At 39.0% G+C, this 15353-nt stretch overlaps 1 protein-coding gene across 1 annotated transcript; it reads left to right on the plus strand.

Annotated features, from left to right (window-relative positions):
- Positions 1-10173: 10173 nt before the first annotated feature.
- On the plus strand, positions 10174-15348 carry tmem221 (transmembrane protein 221). Its single transcript, XM_062960416.1, has 3 exons — positions 10174-10494; positions 13963-14045; positions 14132-15348. Exons 1-3 carry the CDS (start codon positions 10193-10195, stop codon positions 14524-14526), a joined length of 780 nt encoding a protein of 259 aa, XP_062816486.1. The 5' UTR covers positions 10174-10192; the 3' UTR covers positions 14527-15348.
- Positions 15349-15353: the final 5 nt, after the last annotated feature.

Here is a 15353-nt window from a genome sequence, read left to right on the forward strand (position 1 = left end):
ACACATATATAGGTTCATATATATGCACACACACATATATTAATTCATATATATATATATATATATATATATATACATATATATATTAATTCATATATACACACACGTATATATTAATTCATATATACACACACATATATTAAGTCATATATATATATACAGACACATATATATTAATTCATATATACACACACGTATATATTAATTCATATATATACACACACATATATTAAGTCATATATATATATACAGACACATATATATTAATTCATATATACACACACGTATATATTAATTCATATATATACACACACATATATTAAGTCATATATATATATACAGACACATATATATTAATTCATATATACACACACATATATATTAATTCATATATACACACATGTATATATTAATTCATATATACACACACATATATTAAGTCATATATATATATACAGACACATATATATTAATTCATATATACACACACATATATTAAGTCATATATATATTGTCATATATATATATATACATACACACACATATATATTCATATATACACACGTATATATTAATTCATATATACACACACATATATTAAGTCATATATATATATACAGACACATATATATTCATATATACACACACATATATTAAGTCATATATATATTGTCATATATATATATATATATATATACATACACACACATATATATTAATTCATATATACACACGTATATATTAATTCATATATACACACACATATATTAAGTCATATATATATACCCACACACACATACATATATTAATTCATATACACACATATATATATACATCTGACCCTTACAGCCCAAGCATCCCATTATGACTTGAATAGGGTTGGACTAGATGACCTCTGGGGCTCCCTTCCAAGTCCAATGTCCCAAGACGAGGGCATTTGTATGTAATGCGTGTGCATACGTGTCTGTGTACATACGTGGGACCCAGACAGACCGTTGGGAGACAATGGGCCCTTTCTCCGAACCAGACACAACCCCAAACAATGCCCCGGCCGGGCTATAAATATTCAAAAGGCTTCTTTTGTCCCGTCGTATAATAAAGAGACCCAGAGGGACCCCCAGAGGTCATCTAGCCCAACCCCAAGGGCACCCTAGGGCAGAATATACGTTGCGCATCGGGCCGGTTCGTACGTTCGGTTCTCTAGCTTTATGAAACCAGGCGCACTCATACAGCTAGATAACCAAAGAGAAGAGCCGGCCCTGGAAGTCTACGCATCCCAAGAGCCGGGTTCGAATCCCGCTTGGGTCCCTTTGGAGCCCATTTTCCCATTGGAAATAATGACCGAGATCAGAGAGCCATAGAAAGGCATTGGGTGGCCTCAGGTGACCCCAAATAAGGTCACCATAGGTTCAGAGCTCGGGAAAATATTCCCAAACTATAATAATAATAATAATAATAATAATAATAATAATAATAATAATAATAATAATAATAATAATAGGGTCGCCATAGGTTCGGAACTCAGGAAAATATTCCCAAACTATAATAATAATAATAATAATAATAATAATAATAATAATAATAATAATAATAATAGGGTCGCCATAGGTTCGGAACTCAGGAAAATATTCCCAAACTATAATAATAATAATAATAATAATAATAATAATAATAATAATAATAGGGTCGCCATAGGTTCGGAACTCAGGAAAATATTCCCAAACTATAATAATAATAATAATAATAATAATAATAATAATAATAATAATAATAGGGTCGCCATAGGTTCGGAACTCAGGAAAATATTCCCAAACTATAATAATAATAATAATAATAATAATAATAATAATAATAATAGGGTCGCCATAGGTTCGGAACTCAGGAAAATATTCCCAAACTATAATAATAATAATAATAATAATAATAATAATAATAATAATGTATAAGACTAATATATATTAATAATAATAATAATTAATAATAATTAATAATAATAATAATAATAAAAGAGCTCTAGTACAGTAGACTCAGTTTTGAGCCAATTCAATGATGATGATGATAATGGTGATGATAATAATATATAAGACTAATACATACTAATAATAATAATAATAATAATAATAAAAGAGCTCTAGTACAGTAGACTCAGTTTTGAGCCAATTCAATGATGATGATGATAATGATGATGATAATAATATATAAGACTAATACATACTAATAATAATAATAATTGAACAGCTCCAGTACAGTAGACTCTAGTACAGTTTTGAGCCAATGCAATAATAATAATAATAATAATAATAATAATAATGTATAAGACAAATATATACTACTACTACTAATATTATTATTGAATATACTCCAGAGATATATTATTATTATTATTATTATTATTATTATTCTTGAATACGCTCCAAACAGAGAGATACGTTACATAATATATTTGTATATTATTATTATTGAATATGCTTCACAGATATATATTACATAATACATTAATATATTATTATTATTATTCTTGAATATACTCCAGAGATATATTATTATTATTATTATTATTATTATTATTATTATTATTATTATTATTGAATACGCTCCAAACAGAGATATATTACAGAATATATTTGTATATTATTATTATTATTATTATTATTATTGAATATACTCCAGAGATATATTATTATTATTATTATTATTATTATTATTATTATTGAATACGCTCCAAACAGAGAGATATATTACATAATACATTAGTATATTATTATTATTATTATTATTATTGAATATACTCGAGATATATTATTATTATTATTATTATTATTATTATTATTATTATTATTATTGAATACGCTCCAAACAGAGAGAGAGATATATTACAGAATATATTAGTGGATTATTCTTATTATTATGTTGGAAAAGGATGGAGTTTGTCTACTACTCACTTGCTGCCTCTTTCCACAACTTGGTCCCCATGGCCAGGGAATGGGACGGAGAAATCAATATCATTTTGGGGGGTCCCCGTGGGGTCCGGTCCGGTCCGGTCCGAAGAGGGTCCGGCCTGCGACTGGGCTCCCAGTCCCAAGGAGAAGAAGTGAGCGTAAGTCCCGGTCCTTGGGGGGAGGAGAGGGGGAGGGGGGGTAGGGGGTGGGTGGGAAATCCCAGGGACAAAGGGGGGCCAGCCAGACGGGGTCGGAGGTCAGGAGGCCCATGAGACACGGCTGAGCAGATTCCCATGCCGGTCTGGCTCTCTTGGGCAGACTGCGGCACCCATCGCCCACTCCCCGGAGCGTGTCCCCAAAGCAAGTGGGTGGGATGGATGGCCTCTAGAGAGCCCGGCAGCTGGGAAAGTGGGTGGGACTAGGTGGCCTTAAGGGTCCTCATATAGACATACGCACACATATATCTATATATATAAAAGAGTAATGGCGTCGCGGCGACGCACAAAACAACAAAACTACAGGCCCCCCAACCTCGAAATTTGACGACACAACCCATCATCCACGCCTCCAGGTTGATACAAAAAAAAGAAAAGAAAAATAAAGTCCTAATTATTATTATATATTATTTTATAGGATTACAGTCCATATCTATATATATATATATATATAAAAGAGTGATGGCATCACGGCGACGCACAAAACAACAAAAGTACAGGCCCCCCAACCTCGAAATTTGGCGACACAACCCCTCATCCAGGCCTCTAGGTTGATACAACAAAAAGAAAAGAAAAATAAAGTCCTAATTATTATTATATATTATTTTATAGGATTACAGTCCATATCTATATATATATATATATATATAAAAGAGTGATGGCATCACGGCGACACACAAAACAACAAAAGTACAGGCCCCCCAACCTCGAAATTTGGCGACACAACCCCTCATCCAGGCCTCTAGGTTGATACAACAAAAAGAAAAGAAAAATAAAGTCCTAATTATTATTATATATTATTTTATAGGATTACAGTCCATATCTATATATATATATATATAAAAGAGTGATGGCATCACGGCGACACACAAAACAACAAAAGTACAGGCCCCCCAACCTCGAAATTTGGCGACACAACCCCTCATCCAGGCCTCTAGGTTGATACAACAAAAAGAAAAGAAAAATAAAGTCCTAATTATTATTATATATTATTTTATAGGATTACAGTCCATATCTATATATATATATATATAAAAGAGTGATGGCATCACGGCGACGCACAAAACAACAAAACTACAGGCCCCCCAACCTCGAAATTTGACGACACAACCCCTCATCCAGGCCTCTAGGTTGATACAACAAAAAGAAAAGAAAAATAAAGTCCTAATTAGAGAGAGAGGAATAATTGCTTTTATCCAATTGCTGCCAGTTAGAAGGCTAGTAAGCTCCTCCAACTTGGTCTCCTAGCACCCCAATAAAAAATAATAAAAAACACTAAAAATTAATACAATAAAATACTATAATAACAGAAAATAACTAAAAATAATACAAGAAAATAATAAAATATAATAAATAAAAAGATAACTTACAATAAAATTAATTAAAAAATACAAATAACGTCAAATAAAAATTACACAACAATTTTTAACCAATACCACCACCACTTTGCCACAGCAACGCGTGGCTGGGCACAGCTAGTATACACTATATATATATATACCGTGTTTCCCCGAAAATAAGACAGTGTCTTATATTATTTTTTACTCCCAAAGATGCGCTAGGTCTTATTTTCAGGGGATGTCTTATTTTTCCATTAAGAAGAATTCATATTCAAATGAACATTGATTCTATGCTGTACAGTAGTTGTCATCACAAACCAGTATAACTAAACCAGACAAACTGTGACTCCTGTCAAGAATTTCTTGTTACTAACATTATTTCCAACTGGTATGTAAGCCGCCCCGAGTCCCTCTGGGGAGATGGAGGCGGGGTATGAAAATTATTATTATTATTATTATTATTATTATTGACACAACGACATTGTATGACACAGCAAACAAGATAGATATGCTGGATTTCGTTTCGCAAAACCACAAGTCGAACACTTCCCAAGTGTCTAGGACTGTGTCATGTATTTTCGGATGATGCGTGCAGATCCCAGCAGGGTGGCCTTTTGCAGTTGGCAGATTGTGATTTTGTCAATGTCTATTGTTTCCAAATGCCGGCTGAGATCTTTTGGAACGGCACCCAGTGTGCCCATCACCACCGGGACCCCCTGCACTGGTTTCTGTCAGAGTCTTTGAAGTTCAATCTTGAGGTCCTGATAGCGGCTGAGTTTTTCCTGTTGTTTTTCGTCAATGCGACTGTCACCTGGGATGGCAACATCAATGATCCAAACCTTTTTCTTTTCCACAACTGTGATGTCTGGTGTGTTGTGTTCCAGAACTTTGTCAGTCTGGATTCGGAAGTCCCACAGTATCTTTGCATGTTCATTTTCCAATACTTTTGCAGGTTTGTGATCCCACCAGTTCTTAACTGCAGGGAGGTGATACTTGAGGCATAAGTTCCAATGAATCATTTGGGCCACATAGTTGTGCCTCTGTTTGTAGTCTGTCTGTGCGATTTTCTTACAGCAGCTGAGGAGATGATCCATGGTTTCGTCAGTTTCCTTGTAGAGTCTGCATTTTGGGTCATCAGCTGATTTTTCAATCTTGGCCTTAATTGCATTATTATTATTATTATTATTATTATTATTATTATTATTTACATTTACCAATCCTGCATGCTATGGTGTTTTGTTTGGCAGGCACCGGGCATGCTTCCAAACAAAAACTTGCTAGGTCTTACTTTCAGGGGAGGCCTTATATTTAGCAATTCAGCAAAACTTCTACTAGGTCTTATTTTTTGGGGATGTCTTATTTTCAGGGAAACAGTGTGTACATATATATATATATATATATATATACACACACGCACATATACATACACACATAGACACACATACATATATATACACACACACAGATACACACACATGTATATACACATACATATACATGTGTGTATATGTGTCTATATATATGTCTGTATGTATATGTGTGTCTATGTATGTCTGTATGCATATATGTATGTATACACACATATATACACACATACATATATATATACACACCGATACACACGCATATATATACACATACATATACATGTGTGTATATGTGTCTATATATATGTCTGTATGTATATGTGTGTCTATATATGTGTGTATGCGTATATGTATACACACACATATATATGCATACACACATACATATACATGTATGTGTATATGTGTGTATATGTGTATATATGTATATATATACATACACACATATATGGACATGCATGTATATATAAACACATATACATGTGTGTATATAGATATATGTATGTATACACACATATATATACACATATGCACATGCATATATACACACATATACACACACATATATCTGCGTGTATATATGTATATGTATATGTATGTATGTGTGAATATATATACACACATATACATATATACACGTGTGTAGATACATGTGTATATGTATGTATGTATATGTGTGTGTATATGTGTATTTATGCATACACATACACACATATATGCACATGCATATGTACACACATATATACACATGCACATATCTGTGTGTATATATGTATGTACATACAGATATATAAACATATACATATATACACATGTGTGTAGATATGTGTGTATATGGATGTGTGTATATGTGTGTATATGTATGTGCACACACATACATGCACACCTATACATGAGTGTGTGTGTACATATATACATACATTCCTATACACACAGATCGATCGATCGATACATAGATAGTGGCTGATATGTATGTGATATATATACATGTGTGTGTATGTGTGTGTATATATATATTGACCTTCATTGCCTTCAACAGAAAGAAACGACTTTATAAAAATGTAATACGTATTTTATATATATATATATATATATAATTATAATAATTATAATTATAATAATTATAATTATAATAATTATAATTATAATTATATAATATATTTATATATTATATTTATATATTATTATATAATTATAATTATATAATATTATATAATAATTATAATTATTATAATTATAATTATAATTATAATAATTATAATTATTATATAATTATAATAATTATATAATTATATCTATATATATAAAAGAGTGATGGCATCACGGCAGCGGACAAAACAACAAAAGTAAACACCCCACAACCTCGAAAATTGACAGCACAACCCCTCATCCACGCCTCTAGGTTGATACAACAAAAAGAAAAGAAAAATAAATTCCTAATTAGAGGGAGAGGAATAATAGTTTTTATCCAATTGCTGCCAGTTACAAGGCTAAGCTCCGCCCACTTGGTCTCCTAGCAACCCACTCAGCCCAGTGTTAATAAAATAATGATAAAAAATAAATACAAATAATACAATAAAAAATTATTTAAAAACACTAAAATAATTAGTACAATAAAATACTATAACAAAAATGACTAAAAATAATACAACAAAATAATAAAATATAATAAATAAAAAAGATAAGTGACAATAAAATTAATTAAAAAAAATACAAATAACGTCAAATAAAAATTCCACAACAAGTTTTAACCGATACCACCACCACTTTGCCACAGCAACGCGTGGCCGGGCACAGCTAGTTATATTATATAATTATTATTATTATTGATTTATTATTTCTCTCTCTCTATCCATCTACGCATTGGTTCCTGGCACGAAGCCAGCCGGTCCCCATAGCAAACAGGTGCCCCAGTGCTGGCCCCCCGGGGATTTGCATATATGCAAATGAAGGGCATGCAAATCCATTCATCCGGCCTGCGTTCACACAGCCCCAGAGGTCAGGATCAAAACCCTTTCCCAGAGAGAGACACACACCCCGGGACCAGACAGACCCGCCGGCACAATGGTGTCTGGGGAGGCCCGGCGTAGATTTATTTACTAGCGGGGCGCATTGGGTGATAATAATGTTTTAATTGTATAAATGCAGAAGTTTGTGGGTGAAGTTTGGTCAGGGACACTGTAAAAGACATTGGCCTCTGCTGCCACCTTGTGCCCAACTCACGAAACTACAACCACATTATTGGATCCCAACTTTCCAAACTTTTGGCCAAGTTTCAGGCAGCAAGGTCCATGTGGCTAGTAGGGAAGAATAAAGGCAAGGGTGGCTAGTAAAAAAAGGAAAAGGCAAGTGCAGCTAGTAAAAGGCCAAGAGTGGCTAGTAAGAAAAAATAAAACCAAGTAGGGCTCGTGGGCAAGTACAAAGGCAAGTGTGGCTAGTAAGAAAGGATAATGGCAAATGTGGCTAGGAATAGGCCAAGTGTGGCTAGCAGGAAAGTATAAAGGCAGGGATGGCTAGGAAAAGGCCAAGGGTGGCTAATAAGAAAAAATAAAGGCAAGTGTGGCTAGTAAGAAAGGATAATGGCAAGTGTGGCTAGTAGGAAAGAATAAAGGCAAGTGTGGCTAGTAAGAAAGGATAATGGCAAGTGTGGCTAGTAAGAAAGGATAATGGCAAGTGTGGCTAGTAGGAAAGAATAAAGGCAAGTGTGGCTAGTAAGAAAGGATAATGGCAAGTGTGGCTAGTAAGAAAGGATAATGGCAAGTGTGGCTAGTAAGAAAGGATAATGGCAAGTGTGGCTAGTAGGAAAGAATAAAGGCAAGTGTGGCTAGTAAGAAAGGATAATGGCAAGTGTGGCTAGGAATAGGTCAAGCATGGCTCATAGGAAAAAAATAAAGGCAAGGGTGACTAGTAAGAAAGGATAATGGCAAGTGTGACTAGTAGAAAAAGAAAAAGGCAAGTGTGGCTAGTAGGAAAGGATAATGGCAAGTGTGGCTAGGAAAAGGCCAAGTATGGCTAATAAGAAAGAATAAAGGCAAGGGTGGCTAGTAAAAAAAGGATAATGGCAAGTGTAGCTAGGAATAGGCCAAGTGTGGCTAGTAGAAAAAGAAAAAGGCAAGTGTGGCTAGGAAATGGCCAAAAATGGCTAGTAGGAAAGAATAAAGGCAAGTGTGGCTAGTAAGAAAGGATAATGGCAAATGTGGCTAGGAATAGGCCAAGTGTGGCTAGCAGGAAAGGAAAAAGGCAAGGATGGCTAATAAAAGGCCAAGGATGGCTAATAAGAAAGTATAAAGGCAAGTGTGGCTAGTAAGAAAGGATAATGGCAAGTGTGGCTAGTAAGAAAGGATAATGGCATATGTGGCTAGGAAAAGGCCAAGTGTGGCTAATAGGAAAGTATAAAGGCAAGTGTGGCTAGTAAAAAAAGAAAAAGGCAAGGATGGCTAGGAAAAGGGCAAGGGTGGCTAATAAGAAAGAATAAAGGCAAGTGTGGCTAGTAGAAAAAGAAAAAGGCAAGTGTGGCTAGGAATAGGCCAAGTGTGGCTAGCAGGAAAGTATAAAGGCAAGTGTGGCTAGTAGAAAAAGAAAAGGGCAAGGATGGCTAATAAAAGGCCAAGACTTACAGTAGGAAAGTATAAAGGCAAGTGTGGCTAGTAGAAAAAGAAAAAGGCAAGGATGGCTAATAAAAGGCCAAGAATGGCTAGTAGGAAAGTATAAAGGCAAGTGTGGCTAGTAGAAAAAGAAAAGGGCAAGTGTGGCTAGGCATAGGCCAAGTGTGGCTAGCAGGAAAGGAAAAAGGCAAGTGTGGCTAGTAGGAAAGGATAATGGCAAGTGTGGCTAGGAATAGGCCAAGTGTGGCTAGTAGGGGAAAAAAGCCAAGGGCGGCTAGTAACAAAGGGAAAAGGCGAGTGTGGCTAGTACGAAAGAATAAAGGCAAGTGTGACTAGGAATAGCCCAACTATGGCTAGTAAGAAAGGATAAAAGCAAGTGTGGCTAGTAAAAAAAGGAAAATGCAAGTGTGGCTAGTAGGAAAGAATAACGGCATCTGTGACTAGTAACAAAGGGATAATAATAATAATAAATAGTAAATAATAATGAATAAATAATAATAATAATGAGATGATGATAATAATAATAATAATAATGAGATAATAATAATAATAATAATAATAAGATAATAATAATAATAATAATAATAATAATAATAATAATAATAATAGGAAAGAGCAACGGCAAGTGTGGCTAGTGGGGCTAGACTGGGGTGTGGCCGTGCCCCTTTGGCCCCTCCCTCCTCCTGCCCCCTCCCCCCCCCCCCCGATCTCCCTCCGTGTCCGGCCATGGTCTCCTCCGGGCAGTACGGCCCTCGGGCCCTGTCCGCCCTGAGCCTTCTGGGCACGGGCTCGGGCCTGGTCTCGGTGCTGGCCTCCCTGCTGCTCTTCCAGGCCCGGCCGGGGGGTCTCGCTCTGGGGCCGGGGTCCCTCCCGGAGGCCTCCCGCCGGGCGCTTCTCTCCCTCTCGGCCGTGGGCTCCGCGCTGTGCCTGGTCCTGAGCCTGGCCTGCCTCCTCCTGGCCCTGCTCCACTCCTACTGCGCCGCAGAGGGCTGCGCACAACCCCAGGGAGCACAACTAACGTCACACAGGTGAGACACATCCCTCTCTATCTCGGGCAAGGAACAGGTGAGTTTTGGGGGTGGAAAGGGTGGGATTCAGGGAAGAAATAGGTGAGTTGAGGGGTATGTTTTGGGCATGGAAAGGTGGGAGGCTCTCGGACTGTGTCCAGGGAGCACACCAAACGTCACACAGGTGAGACACATCCTTCTCTATCTCGGGTAAGGAACAGGTGAGTTTTGGGGGTAGAAAGGGTAAGATTTGGGGAAGGAATAGGTGAGTTTTGGGGTGAGTTTTGGGGGTAGAAAGAGTAGGATTCAGGGAAGGAATAGGTAGGAGTTTCGCCTCCTCCTCACCCTCTGACTGTGCCCAGGGAGCACACCAAGCGTCACACAGGTGAGACACATCCCTCTTTGTCTTGAGGAAGGAATAGGTGAGTTTTGGAGATGGAAAGGGTAGGAATAGGTGAGTTTTGGGGTGAGTTTGTGGGTAGAAAGGGTGGGATTCAGAGAAGGAATAGGCAGGAGGCTCGCCTCCTCCTCGCCCTCCAACTGTGCCCAGGGAGCACACCAAACGTCACACAGGTGAGACACATCCTTCTCTATCTCAGGGAAGGAATAGGTGACTTTTTGGGAGATTTTTGGGCATGGAAAGGGTGGGATTTGGGAAAGGAATAGGTGAGTTTTGGGGTGAGTTTTGGGGGTAGAAAAGGTGGGAATCAGGAAAGGAATAGGTAGGAGGCTCACCTCCTCTTCGTCCTCTGACTGTGCCCAGGGAGCACACCTGGCGTCACATAGGTGAGACACATCCCTCTCTATCTCGGGGAAGGAATAGGTGACTTTTGGGGTGCGTTTTGGGGTGTAGAAGGAATAGGGGAGTTTTGGGGATGGAAAGGGTGGGATTTGGTAAAGGAATAGAGAGTTGAGGTGTATGTTTTGGGGATGGAAAGGGTGGGAGGCTCTCGGACCGTTCCCAGGGAGCACACTTGGCGTCACACAGGTGAGACACATCCCTCTCTATCTCGGGGAAGGAACAGGTGAGTTTGGGGGTGGAAAGGGTGGGATTCAGGGAAGAAATAGGTGAGTTGAGGGGTATGTTTTGGGCATGGAAAGGTGGGAGGCTCTCGGACTGTGTCCAGGGAGCACACCAAACGTCACACAGGTGAGACACATCCTTCTCTATCTCGGGGAAGGAATAGGTGAGTTTTGGGGTGAGTTTTGGGGGTAGAAAGAGTGGGATTCAGGGAAGGAATAGGTAGGAGTTTCACCTCCTCTTCGTCCTCCGACTGTGCCCAGGGAGCACACCTGGCGTCACACAGGTGAGACACATCCCTCTCTATCTCGGGGAAGGAATAGGTGAGTTTTGGGGGTAGAAAGGGTGGGATTCAGGGAAGAAATAGCTGAGTTGAGGGGTATGTTTTGGGGATGGAAAGGTGGGATGCTCTCGGACTGTTCCCAGGGAGCACACCTGGCGTCACACAGGTGAGACACATCCCTCTCTATCTCAAGGAAGGAATGGGTGAGTTTTGGGAGTAGAAAGAGTGGGATTTGGGGAAGAAATAGGTGAGTTTTGGGGTGAGTTTTGAGTATGGAAAAGGTGGGATGCTCTCGGACTGTTCTCAGGGAGCACACCTGGTGTCACACAGGTGAGACACATCCTTCTCTATCTCAGGGAAGGAATAGGTGAGTTTTGGGGGTGGAAAGGGTGGGATTCAGGGAAGAAATAAGTGAGTTGAGGGGTATGTTTTGGGGATGGAAGGGTGGGAGGCTCTCGGACTGTTCTCAGGGAGCACACCTGGTGTCACACAGGTGAGACACATCCTTCTCTATCTCAGGGAAGGAATAGGTGAGTTTTGGGGGTGGAAAGGGTGGGATTCAGGGAAGAAATAAGTGAGTTGAGGGGTATGTTTTGGGGATGGAAGGGTGGGAGGCTCTCGGACTGTTCTCAGGGAGCACACCTGGTGTCACACAGGTGAGACACATCCTTCTCTATCTCCGGGAAGAAATAGGTGAGTTTTGAGGGTGGAAAGGGTGGGATTCAGGGAAGAAATAGGTACGTTTTGGGATCTGAGCATCGCATGGATTTGTTTGGGGTCTCCATGGCAGTGGTGAGGCCCAATTCATATGCTAATACGCAAATTCCGTGTCGTTTTCCCGTCTTTCCCACGTTTGCTGCTGTCAATCTTCATCACGGCCTCGGAAGTTGGGCCAAGTAGTTTGTGTCCCTTTTAATTTTATTTATTTATTTATTTTCCATCCCTCTGAATTGACCGAAACAAAGGTCCCTCTATTCCCTCGGACAATGGAAGAAATTTAAAAAAACAACACAACTATTTTTCCCCCTCCCGAGGCCCCTCCGCTTCTTTCCGAGGCCTGTAAACAAGACGCCAAAAACTAATAATATTAGTTACTACTGACACTAATTACTAGTAGTTGTATTATTATTAATATTGTATTGTATTGATATTAATATAATGTTGTATTAATATTGTATTGTAATATTGTAATACAGTATTATTAATATTGACTATTAAGAATAATATTTGTTACCTGCCTCTCTACTAATAATAGTAGTTAATAGTAATCAATATTATTAATACTGACTATTAATATTTGTTACCTGCCTCTCTACTAATAATAGTAGTTAATAGTAATCAATATTATTAATACTGACTATTAATATTTGTTACCTGTCTCTCTACTAATAATAGTAGTTACTACGAATAGTATTCAATATTGTTAATATTGACTTTTAATAACAACATTATACTTGTTACCTGGCTTTCTACTAATAATATTAGTTACTACTTACAGTAATTACAAATAGTAGTTATTACGAATAATGATCAATATTATTAACAATGACTATTAATAACATTATATTTGTTACCTGCTCTCTGCTAATAATAGTTATTACTACTAATAGTAGTTACTGCAAATGGTAATCAAAATGACTCATATTGACTATTAATAATAGTAGTTACTACTAATTGTAATCAATATTATAAATACTGACGATTAATAATATATTTGTTACCTGTCTCTCTACTAATAATAGTAGTTACTATGAATAGTAATAAATATTAATATTGACCATTAAGAATAACATTATATTTGTTACCTGATTGTACTAATAATAGTAGTTACTACTGACAGTAGTTACTACTGATAGTAGCTACAACTAATAGTAATCAATATTATGATTATTGATTATTAAGAATAACATTATAGTTGTTACCTGGCTCTCTACTAATAATAGTAGTTACTACTAATAGTAGTTACTACTAATAGTAGTTACTGCTATTATTAATATTGTCTATTAATAATAGTATTATATGTGTTGAGAAGCAGAAGTGGGCGAGAGAGTGGCACTTTTGCACCAAAATAATCACGATAAATTAATAATAATATTAATAATAATAATAATCTGTGTTCCAAGGGTGTATCGATCTGGGCATAAAAGTCTTTTATTATCTCTATTTTTTGGTGGAAATACATCAGCGACCGGTTCCTTCTGGACAGCCGGAAAGTCCGTCACGTGGCCGTGGGCCTCTTCTGCTGCGCGGTGTCCGTCTACCTGGCAGGTAAGTGGTCCCCGTTGGCTACTATTAGTAGGTCCCGCTACTATTCGGATACAACCCGGATCAATATGCCTTCTGCCCCTTTGCAGCGCTGTCCATGTACATGCTGGTGCTATTCGAGCTCGAGACGGGCGTCGCTGGGGCCTGCGTCTTGTCCTCGGGCGTCGTGGTTCTGGTGGTCACCGTCGCCCACGTCCTGATCCGGGCCTCCCGGGCATCCCGGTGTGTAAACCTCCCGCAAAGTTTGTACGAAAACGGCTCCGCCGGCCTCGATGTGGCCCACCTGAACAACGCCGTGGTGGGTAGCTCGTCCAGCGGTCCCGAGGATGACCTCTACGCCGCCCCCCGGACACACCGGACCCTCTCGGCGGACTCGGCCCTCCTGGTGGCCCAGTGCAAGCCCTGGAACAGCGTGGCCCGGGAGGTGAAGAACGCCCTCGCACGCAAAGCCTCCGGCACCGGGAAGGACTCCACCTTGGTGTGAGCGGTGGCCGGTGGGGCGTCATCCGGACACCCCGGCTCACTACTATGGGGTCGTGGGAGTTGTAGTTTGACCGGAAGGTGCCTCTGCCTTGTAGCATTGCCACTAGCTCAAAACTATGGAGTCCTGGGAGTTGTAGTTTGACCGGAGGGTGCCTCTGCCTTGTAGCATTACCACTAGCTCAACACTATGGAGACCTGGGAGTTGTAGTTTGACCGGAGGGTGCCTCTGCCTTGTAGAATTACCACTAGCTCAACACTATGGAGACCTGGGAGTTGTAGTTTGACCGGAGGGTGCCTCTGCCTTGTAGAATTACCACTAGCTCAACACTATGGAGTGCTGGGAGTTGTAGTTTGACCGGAGGGTGCCTCTGCCTTGTAGCATTGCCACTAGCTCAACACTATGGAGACCTGGGAGTTGTAGTTTGACCGGAGGGTGCCTCTGCCTTGTAGTATTACCACTGGCTCAACACTGTGGAGACCTGGGAGTTGTAGTTTGACCGGAGGGTGCCTCTGCCTTGTAGCATTACCACTAGCTCAACACTATGGAGTCCTGGGAGTTGTAGTTTGACCGGAGGGTGCCTCTGCCTTGTAGCATTGCCACTAGCTCAACACTATGGAGACCTGGGAGTTGTAGTTTGACCGGAGGGTGCCTCTGCCTTGTAGTATTACCACTGGCTCAACACTGTGGAGACCTGGGAGTTGTAGTTTGACTGGAGGGTGCCCCTGCCTTGTAGCATTACCACTAGCTCAACACTATGGAGTCCTGGGAGTTGTAGTTTGTCACTCTTAAGCAGACCTTGGATCAATAAAGTACAAAACAAAGGCCTC

The sequence above is a fragment of the Anolis carolinensis genome, unplaced genomic scaffold (assembly GCF_035594765.1).
Source record: "Anolis carolinensis isolate JA03-04 unplaced genomic scaffold, rAnoCar3.1.pri scaffold_7, whole genome shotgun sequence".
In the NCBI taxonomy this organism is placed as follows: Eukaryota; Metazoa; Chordata; class Lepidosauria; order Squamata; family Dactyloidae; genus Anolis; species Anolis carolinensis.

Coding starts and splice junctions, on each gene's coding strand:
- tmem221 (XM_062960416.1), top strand. CDS start 10,193: ATGGTCTCCTCCGGGCAGTACGGCCCTCGGGCCCTGTCCGCCCTGAGC. Junction 10,495..13,962: donor GCACAACTAACGTCACACAG/GTGAGACACATC, acceptor GAAATACATCAG/CGACCGGTTCCTTCTGGACA. Junction 14,046..14,131: donor GGTGTCCGTCTACCTGGCAG/GTAAGTGGTCCC, acceptor GCCCCTTTGCAG/CGCTGTCCATGTACATGCTG.